At 41.8% G+C, this 18,232-nt stretch overlaps 1 protein-coding gene across 2 annotated transcripts in view; it reads right to left on the reverse strand.

Moving 5' to 3' along the window:
• The window catches only part of ACOXL (acyl-CoA oxidase like), a 513,410-nt gene that overhangs the window by 92,334 nt on the left and 402,844 nt on the right, over positions 1-18,232 (reverse strand). For both annotated transcript variants that reach the window (XM_073628050.1, XM_073628051.1), the window contains exon 17: positions 13,956-14,026. In XM_073628050.1, coding sequence (XP_073484151.1) covers positions 13,956-14,026 — 71 coding nt within the window. The remainder of the gene's footprint in view (positions 1-13,955; positions 14,027-18,232) is intronic.

Genomic DNA, 18,232 nt, shown 5'->3' on the forward strand with positions numbered 1-18,232 from the left:
ATAAATTTGCAAAGATTTCAAACAAACTTCTTTCATGTTGTCATTATGGGGTATTGTTTGTAGAATTTTGAGGAGAATAATGCATTTAATCCATTTTGGAATAAGGCTGTAACATAACAAAATGTGGAAAAAGTGAAGCGCTGTGAATACTTTCCAGATGCTCTGTATGTTTATATAAAATCTGTCACTTTGTTTTTTAAATGGTGTGGTACCATTAAGGGAGAAGTATAGCCAAAACTGCTTTGGCTATAATTCTAGTATGGATCATAGGAGTGCAGTTTGTTCTGGACTCCTGTCACCCATTTTCAGCTGGTCCAGGCTCAGGAAAGATCCAGACTTTACAGTCGGGCCCACATGCAGCTAGCTCAGCCTCTCAGCATGACGACAAGAGCCTGGAGAAACCCAGTGCCTCCTGTCCTCTCCGCCAACACAGGACTCCAGTGAGTGCTGGATGGGCAGAGCAGAGAGCCAGCCACTGACAGTCATGGCTCTCTGCTCAGAGTGTAGGGGGAGAACTGAGCGATCAGCAGTGTTTGATAACTCAGTTCTCGGGATAGAGCCAGCAGGGGACAGCTGCAGCTGGGATCAGTGCTGCAACCATTAGTTGAGTATGATTTTTTTTTCTCCTATTGCAGAACTTCTCTTTTACAGTCCTGTGTAACCAATTGTTTAGCGTTGTTTTGTCTGCGTTTCATATAATGAAGTAGGTGGTTCCTGTAAAACCAAATTCTTTTAGGGGACCCCATCTCCCCACTTGTGTTTCACAGCTTTCTATGACTAAAAAACTAAACAGTAAGGTTAGCCCAATTTTTTTGCATAATGTGATAGATTTTACACCGCGAGAATTGTGATCTTTATTCTAAGCAAAAAAAATGTGATTCTCATTTTAGCCAGAATCGTGCAGCTCTAGGCAGAACTGAAGTATCTTTTTTAATTGCAAACACTCTAAAAATCGTGCATGCTTGAATACTTGCAAATCCGTGTGATCTTTTGCATTATCCATGCTTTATAATATCAATATGCCATCTTGCCAAGTTTGTTCATCAACATTAGGAGGTGATGAAAGAGAGCTACCACTTGAAGTTATATAATCATTCCTTCACAGGGAGTTCTCTGTAGGAACATTTTTTTAATATTTTGCCAAGAACCAGGCCTGCAAAATACAGCGTAAATATTTGCCAGCACACCATGGATCTTCCGGCTAAGTCCGAACATTTTTTTCTTCAATAAAAAACATTCTGACTTAGCCGGAAGATCCATGGTGTGCTGGCAAATATTTACATTGCACTGTGCATGCTCCAGTCCCAAACTGGTGAGCTGATTCCAGGAGTGTGGGCGATATGAATATGGAAGAAGGGCCTGCAAAGTGTCCCCTTTTATTTTTAAGTCTATGTTACTTGTTTTAAAAAATGCAGTGGTCAACATTGTGGCTTCTTGAACAACCACTGAAAAGTGATCCACTGTGGATCGCTTTTCAGAGGGGCAGTAGGGACTGCCGCCAGTGGAAATGTAGCCTTAGAGACAGTGTGGAAAACCTTTGACTTCTGGGCCATGAAGCTTGCAGAGCTGAAGCAAATAAGTAATCACGCTTCGTAAGTCCTGCACTGTGTCTACACACCAGTTGGGAGATATTGGGAACAGCCACAAGACACTTTTGCGTGCACACATTTTAACCAGCAACTAACCGCATTTGCATTAAAACAACAGATCAGAAAAAATTCCTTGACTTACAGAGTAATGGCCAATTCACACTAGTGCAGTGACTGGCACCATCACTGTTACGATACACAGAAAATGACAGTTTTCTGTATGTCCTATTCACACTAAAATGCAATCCAGATCAGTGCTGCAGTGATCTGCAATGAAATACACACAGGCCAAGTTTTATCTCATTGCACTGGACAGGGTTGCATGTATAGTGATAAGAATAATGTGTCACTTTTGTGCACTTGGAATAAAGTTTGCACAAAAAAAGGAGCTGTGTTATGCACTGAATTGACAGCTGCCGCAGCAGCTGTCCAATTAGTGTGAACGGGCCCTAATGCCTCGCACACACGTTCCGAATATCATACGACCGTTCCCGCTTAATAGTCGCAAGTAGAAACTGAATAGCTAAATAAAGTCACGAAAATTCTCGTAAGACAGACAAAAAAATCGGAAGTGATGTCATGTGTTGTAATGTATTTGTATTGTATTTTCGGACGACAACTATACTGACTAACCGAAAATTGTATGATCTGGAATCGTACGAGGAAAATTTTCACGTATGTCCGATCGAATAATATCGGATAAACGGTCGTGATCGGCTGTCGAAAGTAGTGTACACACGATCCGAATATCATACGATCCTTCCTCGGACGACTGTTTTCGTACGATATTCGGATCGTGTGTACGGGCCGTTAGCCAGCTAAGTTGCACATAAAAACACTTATTTAAAGGGCAACTCCACTTCTGTGGAAAAAAATAGCAAATCAAAAAATACTATATCATACACAATTGTTACACAAGCCATATTGTAATTGAATGTTATCAAAATTACCTTTCCTTTTCAATTCGCAGCACTGTAATGTTTTGTAAAATTCAATGTAATATGGCAACTTGGAGATGTTCTGTACACCACTGGTGTAAAAAGCACCTCCAAAATTGTCTTTTGCTGCTTGTATGATTGGTTCACTGATTTTCTCAGACATCTGCACTAAGATACAAATCCGATTTTAGGCATCCACTGAAACAACAATTTTATTTTTAGTGAGCTACTCCCAAAGGGTTAATTACTTGTAAAGGAATGCAGACACATCAACTTTTCTCATTAGGAGACTGCAAGTGCAACAGCTGATTAATAATGAAAAAGTCACTCCCATTCAGAATTAGTATCCATAGACACAAAGTGGAACAAACTGTTTTTTCTTCAGAGCAGGAACAAGTAGGACTCTGCAACAAACAGGTTGGAATACTTGCAATGCACATCGATCACCCAGAGGGGACTGTTTTTTTCTCAACAAAAGTGGAGTAACTCTTGCTTCATTCAAAGACAGGAATGAAGCAAGCAAAGCCCATGGACAGAAGCTATTAATTTCAATGTATATTTGTTTATTAAATGTGTTTTAATACTAGTAAAAGTGCCTCAAATGTGTTTATGCTGGGTCCCTGTAATAATCTGTACAGCAGAACCCTGTCAGTCCCGATTTTATTGCCTGCCAGAATGCTGTCAATCTAACATTAGGAACCTTTTTTACAGGAGGTGGGAGCACAAGGATGAAGAACACACACAGTGCGGGAACCTACATTGCATAAAAGGCAATAAGAAGGTTGTCATTTTTACATTATTTTCATAGTGCACAAAAGGAAAATAGTTTGTTTACAAGCTATCTTGTATTTTCCACTTGGATGCAGAATAAAAAGTGTTGCCGAACCACACTGAGCTGGATAAAAGAAGAATGAATCACTTCCTTCTGTTTGATCACAGGCTGGATGAGGATAAATACATATTTACAGGAACAGAAGTACAAAGAAATGTCAGCTGAGAATATGTGGCACTTAAAACACCTCAAAGTTGATAATGTGAGGCTTTGGAGGAAAGTACACTTTTTGGGGGTTTAGTTTTAAACTGTTTTTATTGAGTTTTCCAAAGCGCAATGAAGACTAGAAAACAATTGGTTAAAAAATGAAAGTCTCATCTACAGGTAATCACATTAATGTTACATGGAAACACACGGGACAGAATATTCATTATTCTAAACATACAGTATCTCACAAAATTGAGTACACCCCTCCAGGGCCAGACTGACCATTGAGCCACTTGGGCACTGCCCAAGGGCCCTGGGCCACTAGGGGGCCCCATCAGGGTTGCCAGCCTCAGTAAAACCAGGGACAGTATGTATAAATCTGTTTTTTTTTACATCTGTCTGTGTATACTGTGTGTACATGTATGTGTATACTGTGTGATTGTATACTGTGTATGTGTATACTGTGTGGCCCCATAATCTCTGATTGCCTGGGGGCCCCATAATCTCCTATTGCCCGGGGGCCCCATGAGTTATCAGTCCGCCCCTGCACCCCTCACATTTTGGTAAATATTTTATTATATCTTTTCATGTTATAACACTGAAGAAATTACACTTTGCTACAATGTAAAGTAGTGAGTGTACAGCTTGTATAACTGTAAATTTGCTGTCCCCTTAAAAAACTCATCATATTAATGTCTAAACCATTGGCAACAAAAGTGAGTACACCCCTAAGTGAAAATGTCCAAATTGGGCCCAAAGTGTCAATATTTTGTGTGGCCACCAATATTTTCCAGCACTGCCTTAACCCTCTTACAGTAGGCATGGAGTTCACCAGAGCTTCACAGGTTGCCACTGGAGTTCTCCACTCCTCCATGACGACATCACAGAGCTGGTGGATGTTACAGACCTTGCGCTCCTCCACCTTCCATTTGAGGATGCCCCACAGATGCTCAATAGGGTTTAGGTCTGGAGACATGCTTGGCCAGTCCATCACCTTTACCCTCGGCTTTTTTTTAGCAAGCCAGTGGTCGTCCTGGAGGTGTGTTTGGGGTCGTTATGTTTGAATACTGCCCTGCGGCCCAGTCTCCAAAGGGAGGGGATCATGCTCTGATTCAGTATGTCACAGTACATGTTGGCATTCATGGTTCCCTCAATGAACTGTAGCTCACCTGAGCCGGCAGCACTCATGCAGCCCCAGACCAGGACACTCCCACCACCATGCTTGACTGTAGGCAAGACACACTTGTCTTGGTACTCCTCACCTGGTTGCCACCACACAAGCTTGACACCATCTGAACCAAATAAGTTTATCATGGTCTCATCAGACCACAGGACATGGTTCCAGTAATCCATGTCCTTAGTCTGCTTGTCTTCAGCAAACTGCTTGCAGGCTTTTTTTGTACATCATATGTAGAAGAGGCTTCCTTCTGGGACAACAGCTATGCAGACCAATTTGATGCAGTGTACAGCGTATGGTCTTAGCTCTGACAGGCTGACCCCCCACCTCTACAACCTCTGCAGCAATGCTGGCAGCACTCATAAATCTATTTCCCAAAGACAACCTCTGGATATTAAGCTGAGCATGTGCACTCAACTTCTTTGGTCGACCATGGCGAGGCCTGTTCTGAGTGGAACCTGTCCTGTTAAACCGCTGTATGGTCTTGGCCACCAAGCTGCACCTCAGTTTCAGGGTTTTGGCAATCTTCTTATAGCCTAGGCCATCTTTATGTAGAGCAACAATTCTTTTTTTCAGATCCTTAGAGAGTTCTTTGCCATGAGGTGCCATGTTGAACTTCCAGTGACCAGTATGAGAGAGTGAGAGCGACAACACCAAATTTAACACACCTGAGACCTTGTAACACTAACGAGTCACATGACACCGGGGAGGGAAAATGGCTAATTGGGCCCAATTTAGACATTTTCACTTAGAGGTGTACTCACTTTTGTTGCCAGCGGTTTAGACATTAATGGCTGTGTGTTGAGTTATTTTGAGTGGACAGCAAATTTACACTGTTATACAAGCTGTACACTCACTACATTACATTGTAGCAAAGTGTCATTTCTTCAGTGTTGTCACATGAAAAGATAGAATAAAATATTTACAAAAATGTGAGGGGTGTACTCACTTTTGTGAGATACTGTACATGATAGAAATGCACATAAAATGAGAAAGTGTTGCATACAGGGTTGCTCATGAAATTAAAAATTGGTAGATACCGGCTTTAATGAAAAGCTTTCTAACTGATTTTAATGATTTGTATCTTGCCAATGCACATCTTTCTTGTTGTATTAGAGGGTTTTCTGGCAAAAGTTTCATGCCAGTATTACCAAGAATGATGTAATTTTATTTAATGGAAGGATATTGCAGCGTGAGAAAATACTTTCTACTTTGTACAGAACATATTTCACAAGTTCCCTTTTCAGTTGTGTACTGTGAAAATCAATAGCTGTACATTCTAATGTACCGTACTGCTCAAACTTTTTTTTTTTTACTGGATATGCAGGGTCCATAATAGAGATTTCTCCTTAGGTATTGTCCCAGAGACAAAAGTTTCAGATAGAAAGTGAAGGAACACATCCAGAAAAAATAAAAAATCTTTTTTTTTCTTTTTAGTAGAGTAGGCAGGGCCGCTGATAAGGGGGGACCACCGGTCCTCCTGTACCGGGCCCGCGCTCCCCCAGTTCAACAAGGGGCCTGGCAGCTGGGGAGCGTCTCTCTCTCTCCCGCTCTGCCTTTCTGCTACATTAGCAGCTGATCCACAGCCTCCTGGCATTCTCTTCCTCCATGGCTCAGTGCATTGATGTCAGCTCGCCTTCCCTGCATTATCTTCTACTAACCTCGGTAAGTTTGTTACCTCTCCCCCCCTTCCAGATACTTGTCCTGCTCACATTCTCCCTTCTTAGTCTCATTGATTGTGCCCAGGTTAGTCTCCATGCAGTGACAGTCCCTTCTGTACTCCTCCTCCCATCCAATCAAATCTGTCTCATAGTGGATCTCGTTCCTCCAACTGCCCTCAGCCTGTGTATTCTTTTCTGCTCTCCCCCCATCTAGCTCTGCCTCCCTCACACAGTTTCAGCCGATCGCATACATTCAGGTCTTGTGTCTTCTATCTATCTTATCTTATCCAGCATGGCTCACTATGTATGTAGCTGTGCTTCTCACTCCTCTCTTCTCGTCTTGTTCCTCCTCAGTTCCAGTGGCGGTGCGTCCATAAGGACACAGCCCCCTCTCTCCTGCCACCCCCTCTAGCACCAATAGATAGATAGATTCATGCATTGCATGAATCTATCTATGGCCGCCGCTGCCACCCCCTATTCAGGCGCCTGAATTACAGCAGTGGGGGGTGGTGTTTTTGAAGCACCCGATTAGAGCCATAGGCTCTAAGGTGACCTGCGAGCGCCATGCTTTCTTAACACTAAACCGCCTCTCCGCCAATCAGGTGCTCGGATCTGTTACCCATCACCTGATTTCACCAGCATTTGATGGGGCACAGTGGGAGCATTTGATGGGGCACAGTGGTGGCATTTGATTGCACAGTGGGAGCATTTGATATGGCACAGTGGCTGTGTTTGATGGGCACAGTGGATGTGTTTGATGGTACAGTGGCGGCAATTGATGGGCACAGTGGCTGCAATTGATAGGTTTTCTTTTTAGAATTTTTCAGTTTGTTTGCCCCCCAAAAAATTTTGAGCACCAGCCGCCACTGCTCAGTTCTGCTACAAATCTCTCATTCCCCTATCCAATGCAACGTCTTCTCCCCCTCTATACTATCATCACCCATTACACACTCAGTTCCCTTCTAAAAAAAATCTATGTATCACACTGCTCAACCACTTCTATTTAACCCTTTACTAACTGATCTGGTTAATGTGTCCCATTTTCTATTACCTATAGCTTAGATCTGTCATTATAGGATTCTTAAATGAATCTGAGCGCTAGTCCAATTGCATCCATAACTTCAGCTCAATCCTGTTCCCTTACCTATAATAACCTTCAGGCTCGGTTCACACTGGTGGGATCACTGACATTGCAGTGGGATCACTGACATTACATTGCATGTAATTTGTACCCCATTGCTGTGCAGGTCACATGCGATGTCTGTGCGATGCAAATTCAGCCATACAAACTGTATGGCTAAAATCGTATTCCCACCAAAATGGTGCAGGACCCTTTTTTTGGTCCTCACTGGAATCAGATCGCATGGATGTTCAACACTCATGCGATCCGATTCCTGTACCATTTCACAGTTTGCACTGCAATCTGTGAACCGATCTGTTGGTGTCATTAACTTTCTACTGACACCCCCAGTTCGGTTTGCAGATGTCAGTGTGAACCGCCTGCGATTCAGGAGTGATGTGGGAACCCACACACGATTTACAGGGTTTCCCGCATCAGGTGTGAACCCAGCCTTAATAATTTCACTACGTGTATTTTTTTTTTTCATAATTTTTAAAACATTTTTTCTATGTAAATGTATTCATTAATCTGTGGGGGGTTATCTCCAAAACCAATCCCCACATGGGATCAGTTATGATCATTCTCCCTGTCCAGGATCTAAACCCCCCCCCCCCTTCTGCCCCCCTGCAGCAGTGGCTTCTTCTCCTCTCCTTGCAGACATGGGGATCATTTCAGTATAGTATATATATAGTATTTCCTCTTTCTTCAGTGAACATAGTGAGCAATCGGTATCATTTACTCACTGTGTTCATTCATAACTGAAGCATAGTAAACTGTGTTTACTATGCTTCAGTTTGTGAATATACAGAGAGATTTAGAACACTGCCTGTTCATTCATCTATTCAACAGGGTAGCTAACAAATTGTTTTACTACTTTATGGGGACACAGCAGCTGTATGAAACACAGGTTTTAATATGGCAGGTGTGGGTGAGTGGCCCCAAATGTCCACTGAACAATGTTTGGGTTGTACGCCTGCACCCACACACCTTTTAAAGTAGGACCTGTGGATGTGTTCATTAAGGCAGATGGTGTAACATGGGCTGCCTGCACGCAACTCCAGGTGGCTTCAGCCACAAACAATTCAGTGATTCATATTGTACAGCCCACATGGCCCATGTGAATGAGCCCCAACACCTCCTTTACACATAGAGCTTTAATTATTACCTTAATACTGGTTTAAATTTTAGATTTAGCAGACATTTTGTAAGTTATGTTGTGTTTGTGTCAGCTAATAATGCTTTTAATGTGTTTTTAGCAAAATATTGCTTCAATATTTTTTGTGGCGGGAGGGGGCCCCTGTCAGGCAGGCTGTACGGGGCCCCAAAATTTCTATCAGCAGTCCTGAGAGTAGGGGAGGGCAAGAACACCTGTCAGTTTTCCATTGATGTCGGTGTGCCGGTTTCACATATTCCCTCACTTCTTGTCTGGTTAAGTGATCAGAACTGTGATAGTAATTGAGGGAAAATCTTTCTAAGAGAGTCCTGGATAGCAGTGGTTCAAATTCTCAAGGTCCACACACTTAAAAAAATCACTGCTTCTACAGGAGTTTTGTGTTTGGCCTGTAGAAGCCGCTCAATGTTATCCTATGTGTCCATGCACATTAGGACGATTAGAGGCATATTTTAAGCTCAGCGTTTAGAGGCAGGAAAAAACCCTTCTGGATTGCGTTTTTGATTGGAGCTTTCTGGCAGAAAAACCCTGAACACTCCTAAGCTCTCCTAAACTCCTGTACAAAGACACTCTATATAAGAATTTTTTGCTGCCAAGGGAACTGGCATTTATTTTAAGCCCAGTGTGCATGGGGCCTCAGAGCAGGATCAAGGCAGTTGAGGCTCTTGTCTTGGGCACCATACTGAAGGGGAGCACAACCGGGACTGCAGCCTATCCCGACTCAGCACTGTCTTCTGTCTCTGTCTCCTGCACTGTGAAGGGCCAGCCTGCCAAACTGACAATAAAATGTATTAGTAATTACTAATTCCTAAGAAGGGGCTGGAATCTAGTTTTTTTCACAACCCGCACAGTAACTTTTGAACAATTTTCACAGTAATCTATGAATAAAAAAGAAAAAGGGGGTGATTTTACGCAATAACCTAGTACCTGAGGAATTTATCCTCTAAATAAAGTGCAATCTAAGCAATAAAGACAAAAAATAAATAATAAAGTGCAATAGTGACATGTGAATAATGTATCACTGTAAGGTATATATGTCCAACCATGTTTTGCCATGTGGACGGCGGGTTCAACAGGGCGTCTTAAGACATAGCAGCAGCCCATGGGTACTAATGACGTGTGAACAAGATTTCTCTTGTGGCGATACCGGAGCTTTTTAGGAGACACTGGCGGAGGAATTTAAAGGAGAAATTCACAACGGGCTTCACTGACAGCACCCATCAGAGATAACATCTATACACCTTTACTCACAGATGCAATTATTTATCAGCTTGTCAGGTGAGAGTTCTGTGAGACCACATTCAGGAGAAATTACATGGAGTTTTTTATGGGCAACATCACTGAATCACATTAATAACGAGTCACCCATTAGATCATCTTTATATATCTGTGCTTTTTTTATATCTGTGACCTATAAAAAGAGTCCACTTCACCTTTTATGGACTTACCATTCCTAATATTAATCATTTTGATTAGTAACACAATTTATTTATCTATTCATTATTTTTTTCACTGTTGCTGTTATTGCTACACCACTTATTAGTAGACATTTCTGGCTTTTCACACTAGGCATGTTTTATGTTGATTATATGTGATTATTTGAAGTGTTTAGTTTCACTTGTCACAACTATTGATGTGGTATTATTTTATTTGGACATATATACCTTACAGTGATACATTATTCACATGCCACTATTGCGCTTTATTATTTATTTTTTGTCTTTATTGCTTAGATTGTATTTTATTTAGAGGATAAATTCCTTAGGTGCTAGGTTATTGCTTGAAATCACCCCCTTTTTCTTTTTTAGTTCTTTTTGTGTTGTTGTGAACACTATAGATTTTGCTGCAATTATCCAACATTAGTTGTTCACTCTTAGCGATTCACCACTGATTTAGCACGAAGGACACTCACTACTTTAATTTATGAATAAAGACTACAAAAGCCACACGCACATCAACCATGTTGTTGACTGTCATTACGCATTCTTGTTTATATTACAAGGTTCTAGGATGCCAATCTGTCTGTCAGGGCTGTTTGATTGGGTCGATATTGTTCCTGTCCATTTACAGTGTACTTATAGTTCAAGTATTCTTGTTCTGTACATGTAGAACTGAACTGGCAGTAGAGTAGAGGGGCAGTTTGCCTATTGTTCTATGTGTTGGTTCTAGATAAACTAATGCAGAGGAGGTAAACTGTCCCTTTCAGCATCTCCCCTCCAAGGCTGGGTGTGCCTTGTGTGACTGGTAGACATTTAAAATTGTTAGTGCATTGGCCTTCAAAGATGTGGCCCTCTGCTTGCCTTCATCCGGCTCTTGTGGCATTATTCCCCCCACTGTCAGCAACAGTGGGGCATAGTCCTCGTCACTAACATGGACAATGGCGCACTATTCCTCCCACTGACACCAATGATGGCGCACTATTCTTTCCATTGATACCAGCGATGGGGCACTATTCCTCCCACTGACACCAATGATGGTGCACTATTCTTTCCATTGATACCAGCGATGGGGCACTATTACTCTCACTGACACCAATGATGGGACACTTTTACTCCCACTGACACCATTGATGGGGCACTATTACTCCCACTGGCACCAAGGATGGGGCACTATTATTCACACAGGCACCAAGGATGGGGCACTATTACTCACACAGGCACCAATGATGGGGCACTGTTTACGCCCACTGACACCAATCATGATGCACTATTCCTCCCAATGATGGCGCACTATTCATCCCATTGATACCAGCGATGGAGCACTATTACTCCCATTGACACCAGCGATGGGACACTATTACTCCCACTGACACCAACGATGGGGCACTATTACGCCTACTGACACCAAAGATGGGGCACTATTACTCACACTGGCACCAAAGATGGGGCAGTATTACTCCCACTGGAACCAGCGATGGGGCACTATTACTCCCACTGGCACCAACGATGGGGCACTATTACTCCCACTGGCACCAACGATGGGGCACTATTACTCCCACTGGCACCAACGATGGGGCACTATTACTCCCACTGGCACCAACGATGGAGCACGGTTTACTGCCACTGACACCAGTACCTTTTCTACTCCCAATGGCCACAGTATGGCCCCCTAAAGTATGAAGAACAGTAAACTGGCCCTTTGTTTAGAAAGTTTTGAGACCCCTGGGCTAGCTAGTTGCCTGGGGAAGGAGAGGCCAGCCTTCCTTACCTAATGAGTTCAGTTGTATCCTCTGTAATGCTTCTTGGTTATACAGAAAAGGTAGAATTAGTTTGCAACAGGGGAGTTATAATAACAAAAAGAATCCAACAATGACTTGCTATATGGACCAGTTCTAGTGGTCCCACTGACACATTAAGTACAAGAGCTGTGTTGTAGACTACAATGATCCTTTCCATAGTTAGACTGCAACTCACTGGGAATCAGACATGCACTGGCGTTTCACCCGATTCATAGATGCTTACCTACGCATCTTGGTTATTTTACTCACTCTCTCTCTTTAGCTATGCTAGTGGTTGATTTTCCCCTCCTTTATACCCTGCGCCGGTTCACATTAGAAGCGGCACGACTTGCAGGTCGCCTCACCGAGGCGACCTGCACACGACTGCCGCGGCGACTTGCAAGACGACTTCTGTATAGAAGTCTATGCAAGTCGCCCCCAAAGTAGTACAGGAACCTTTCTTCTAAGTCGGAGCGACGCAAACGGTTCCATTGTACAGAACGGGAGGCGACTGGTCAGGTGGCTAGGTTGCCTGACAAGTCGCCCCCGTGTGAACCGGCTCTGCCTCTTTTTTGAGTCACCACAATGTAGAGTTTCTGAACGTGTATCTTCTGGTAAGTTGAGCTCATGACACTTCTATGTCTTCTGTTAGAATTTACATTTTCTTGTCATCTTCTTGTTTATAAAAAAAAAAAAAAAAATTTAGGGGCTGTTCCCCATCAGTCTGTGGAAAAGCAAAATTGATGTTGTCTCAGCTGGCAATGTGCTCAAAGTCTGAAAATGACCGCTCAGTTTACAGTAATAGCTCTTAAAAAGAAGGGATTAGAGGTGAAATGCAGTCAGGACAAAGCCTCACCTGTACATACATATATCATGTATCAGATCTAATAAATCTAGTTGTTCACTCAATGGAACATTGCTCAAAAGGTATCAAGCAAATTCACACCGGTGATCTCCAGCAGGTGTCTCCACCACCAATGCAGTAATGGATAAATGCCCTCAATATGGCAACAGGGGTCCTTGATCCATGGAGAGAACCTCTCCCTCTCTAATAACAATAAAGACTCAATGCTCCTAAACATCTGGGGTCATCCTTTATGAAACTGAAATTAACTACTAAAGACCCCCCAACACACACACAAAATAATCTTTATAATGTACAAACTGCGTCCTTAACAAATCAGACAAAAATCTTTATTGGTCCAAACAAACTATAAATATTACCCTAAACAAATCTGAAACCCTACCAACCACCCTGCTTGTATACAGTTCAATGCTAATAATATTAGCACTAGAATACTGTATTTCCTATAAATGTTATATCAGAATTATTCACATTTGCCAAAGTGTTCCAACACATAGAAAAAGACAGAATATATCAAAGGCAGGTATGGGTAAAGTCCCAAAACTATCCATATACTGTATATTCATCAAGCTATCTTCTTTTAAAACATTTTTATCAAATTGTAATGAAAAAATTACATGTAATGAATACATATGTGGATTAAATGGTGTTTTCATATTTGCCTGGGATTCAGCTTTAATGTATATGGTCAGCAAGCATGTATTACAGTCTACCTAACATAAAAATTACAAATGTACGACATGGGTAGGATAATAACTTTTGTCACAGCATACAAAAATGAAGTGTAAGGCCCCTTTCACACAGGGCGGACTCCATTTTTCTCAGCAGGGGATCTGTCTGTCGTTCCCTTACTGTGCAGAGCAAAGCAGGCGGATGACAGGTCCATGTCCACTCAGTTTATGCAGAGCGGACATGGACAGAGCCCACTCTGTTCTATGGGTGGCCAGGAGTAAATGGACTCAGCTGTCCATTTGCACCTGACTGCCCTCCAAATCGATCCCCCCCTAAATGGAGGACAGATCCTCTTCCTTTTTTTTATTTTTTCAAGTGGACCGGATCAGATCTGAGGCAGGTGGGTGGAAATGGACACAAGTCCGTTTACACTTTCCAGTCCATAAGGCTGAATGGACCCTCCAATCAGGTCTACCTGAAAAACTCAGGTGGACCTGATCGGAACGGCCATGTCAAAGGGGCCCAAACAGATGCAACTGTGGATTGTGAGGGGAATTCCACTATACCTCCATTAGTAAACGCTGGTCCGCTGGCACCGGGCAAGACTCCACAGCCAAGGCAAACTGCTCCAGAGTCACTGAGAAAGATAAAATATAAGCAAATTATCACAAGTACACACCTTCTACAAATAAACAATACCAAACAGTGTCTAGCTCAAATGCTCACTCACGATGTGTGCTTTTAGCCATTTCATAATTTAAATCTAAATTCATTTACTTGCTTACTATTTGCTTTATTTTTTCAAACAAACAATAGGAAGATAAATATGGAGACTACCATTTATAATCTCTTATTCTGAAAATGATACCCGTCTGGCTCTCATGCTGAGTCTTTTGCTTCACCACTTTATTAAAATGCAACAAAGGCTGGGTGCTGTTCCATAAGTCTCGTACACACGGTTCGATTGTTGGCAGGGGATTGTCTGTTGATAGACTGTTGTCCTAAAATCTGACCGTTAGTACGCTCCTTTTGACAATTGTTCAATTTTCCGCCAACAAATGGATGACAGGCTAGTAAATTTTCGGCGGACAACGGTTTGACGTCAGATTTTCGGATGGTCAGTACACAAATCCATCCCACAAAAGTCAAAAGTACAAACACGCATGATCGGAATCAGTGCTCACCAAACACAAAATTAGCAGAAGGGGCCCAAAGGGTGGCGCTCAAGAGCTGAAATTCTTCATAGTACGTCACTACGTTCGAGTTTGTGGCACAACAATTGTGTACCGTTAGTATGCAAGACAAGATCCTGGCACACGCCCTTTTGACAAAAATCAGATGCTCGGTTGGCCAACAATCGTACTGTGTGTACGAGGCTTAAGGGTGATATTCTGCCAACATCGCTGTTAGTACATACAATACAAGAACATTTGACTCCAATGGGACTTTGAAGGCAGAATAAAAAATTGTAAACATGTAGTAGAATAAAAGATACCAATCTTTATTTACAAACAATATAAAAAAGGACCAAAGGTCGATGTGGCAAAGTAGGTACACAACCAATTGAAACAGGTTACATAGCAATGTATAGTATTAGTTCAAGATATCCTGCTACTCTCAATACTGGAGCACCAGACCAGCCTTCTTGAATGTATGGCCTGGTCAAAGAGGTTGTCCACAGAATAAATCCCAACACGTTTCAGGAATTACCATTTTCCTTCTTCAGGGGTATATATAATATAATAACATTAGTGTAAGTATAAGCAGCATACATGATCTAAGAATAATACAGGTTGGTGTCAACATAGTACTTACATTGTACAATCACAATGATTGTACAATATAAGTACTATGCTAACACCAGCCTGTAGATTACTATACGCTCCTCTTCCACCGAAGAAGGAAAATAGTTTTTCAGAAAGGCGTCGGGATTTATCCTGTGGATACCCTTTTTGACCAGAACATTCTAGAAGCCTGGTCTGGTGCTCCAATATTGAGAGTAGCAATGTATCTTGAATTAATACTATACATTGCTATGTAAACTGTTTTTAACTGGTTGTGTACCTACTTCACCACATAGACCTTTGGTCCTTTTTTTATATTGTTTGCAAATAAAGATTGGTATCTTTTATTCTACTACAAATGTTTACAATTTTCTATTCTGCCTTCAAAGTCCTATTGGGGTTTAATGTTCTTGTATTGTTTGCGTCACCACATTGTGAAGTGGCTATGACTTTGGAAGAGGTTGGGACTTCCCTGATATGCATACATGTTTTGGGTCATTTCACTTAGAAAAGATTAAAACATTAAAAAGTGGAACTGCAGTAAAACATTTTTTTAATGTTTTTTAAAAGAGTGGGGAAGGTTTAGATGTTCTATACAATTTTTATTGCTATCTGAGCTTCACTAGGGAGATTTTTTTCTTGTATTGGGACAGGAAGTAGGGGGAAGTCTTTATAACAGAGAAGAAAAATAAAACTATTTTTAGTAAAGGATTGGTTAGAATCTTCATTGGCATTTTTATTAACAAAATCTTTCTTTTCAAGTATAAATCAGCAGCCTTCACATGCTGAGTAACTGTTATATACCATGTCAAAAGGTAGGCATTCATTTTATTACATTTGATAGGGCACTTCATACTTTTACTATGCCTCATGTAAAGCCATATAAAAGAAAATAATATCAACAAAACAAAGTGCCCTGGCTATTCCCATTGACTGTTTATACTTTTTTGTTTAACAAATTCAGTTAACCCAGACTTTAATTATGTGGTGAAGATCTGTTTATACTCTGAGTCTAAGGCCTCTTTCACACAGGCAACCAGGGGCGGTAAAAACAAGGTGGCTAAGCTGCAGTTTTATTGCCCCCTGACCACCCACCTAATGTCTAAAATACAGCAGGAGGCGTCTGTTTACACACTTCATGCAAATTCTTGGCTTGCAGTGGCACAATAGACCCCTTCTAAATTGCTGTTTGGCAAAAAAGAAAACAAATAAAAAAACAGGCATTCGGAAAGCAATCCTGCCGCCTCCTGAATGCATGTTTTCAAAGTGATCCACATTAGCTTGCTTTTCAGAGCCTATACTAGTGTGGACCTAGCATTAGAAAGCCAGGAGGCCCAGAATGTCAGAAAATCTGTCAACTGATAATCATATATGCCAATTTTTCCCACTTTCGTTGTGTAGTTAACATGGTCTTTGAGAGAGGTAGATGAGTCTTTGAGTGAGGTAGATGGGAGGTCTCCATTGCATGGGGCTGAGACCCTGGCCTACATTCAACAGTTGTAAGTAAAGTTTTTTTTTTGTTTTGCCCACTGAGTCTAAAGTTACATGAAATACAACCACTAATTGGAGTTTTCCGCTTACATTAGGTTTTAGTGACAGCACTGTCACCAAGAATATATTAGTGAGCAATTGCCCCAACGTGGGGTCGTAGACAGCAAAAAAACTTAAGATGATCTTCCCCTTCCCTACTCCATTAAAAAAAAAAATGGCTGGAGTTAAATTCAACAGTATAAGCTCCACAAAATTGTATTCATTCACATGGTGAATTCATGATCAAAACAATTGACAGAAATTTGACAATATCATTTTTAAGGACCAGTCATTTAGGTAACTCATTTATCTCTCACCTTCATACTTAGGCACTGTGAATGGCTCTATATTTCCTATTAGGTTACTAGGCCTACAGTCCATGGAACTTTTGTGGGTTGTCCTGTCCTCTCACCTTTACTCAGCAATTGAAGACTTTTATTTTCTTTAATAATCTCTCTGCTCTTTAACAAACACTCCTGCCGCTTTCTTCTTAGGCCACTATTTGTTAGTCATGAGTTTCGTGTTCTTTTATCAGAGTGCACCCAAGCATGGGGAGAATTATTACTTGCCGTGTACAGAAAAAATAGTCTAACATTGTCACTGGTTGGAATCTGCACCTCAAAATGTCCCCCCGTCCCCAAGTGGTACGAAGGATCACCATTTCTTGAGATTTCCCCGGTTCTTGAGAAAGTGCTTCATATTGAGACTTTGGCTTCCCTAAAATGGCCACTGGAGCCAGAGGTCACAGAACACTTTCTGATTACATTGTTGCTCTACATAAGCCTCCTGCACAGACACATGCCTGCTACATTTTTCTTTTATAGCCTCTGGTATAGTGGAGAAAGTGAGGACTGTTGGACTGCTTGGTGCCTTCTGGTGAGATGCACATGGAGATTGATAGGTAGCTGTTTTAGTCCCAGGGACCTTTAAAGGCAGTCTATGTGGATTCTTAGAAAATATATTTTTTTTCCAGTTTTTTTTTTTCGCTTTAGTAGCCACTGGGTGTACAAAGGAGCACAAGGGAAGTGAGACACTTACATAACAGGGATGATGTGGTGCAAGGTGTAGAGGGCCATGCAGGGTAACAACCATAGAGTGCCCCAGTAAAGAGCACTGCTTAGGGCCAACGAGAGGCAAAATCCAACTATTTCAACCTGTACAATCCTGATGCCCTCTTTCATGTCATGCATGATGTGCCCCCCCCCCACTACAGTCTCAGCAACAAATACTCCGCAGACAGTCCCACACTGCTCTGTACCAAATTCAATTTTTTGTATGTTTTGCTCTACACTTTCCCTCTGATCTCTCCATGGCTGAAAATGAATGCCCCCAATGAGTGAGACTTTCCAAACCACTGTTTTATACTGTACCTGTCATTTTTAAAGAGTGTGCTTATCATCACAGTAACTCCCTCTGTCCCCCTAGGCTTTAAAATGTGACCATGGGGAAAATAGAGGGAAGGGGGGGTCTTACTGATAGCAGAATGGTGAAATGATCCACAGTGACATAATGTTTCAGCTATCACCTAC

The sequence above is a fragment of the Aquarana catesbeiana genome, linkage group LG04 (genome assembly GCF_042186555.1).
Source record: "Aquarana catesbeiana isolate 2022-GZ linkage group LG04, ASM4218655v1, whole genome shotgun sequence".
NCBI classification, from domain to species: domain Eukaryota; kingdom Metazoa; phylum Chordata; class Amphibia; order Anura; family Ranidae; genus Aquarana; species Aquarana catesbeiana.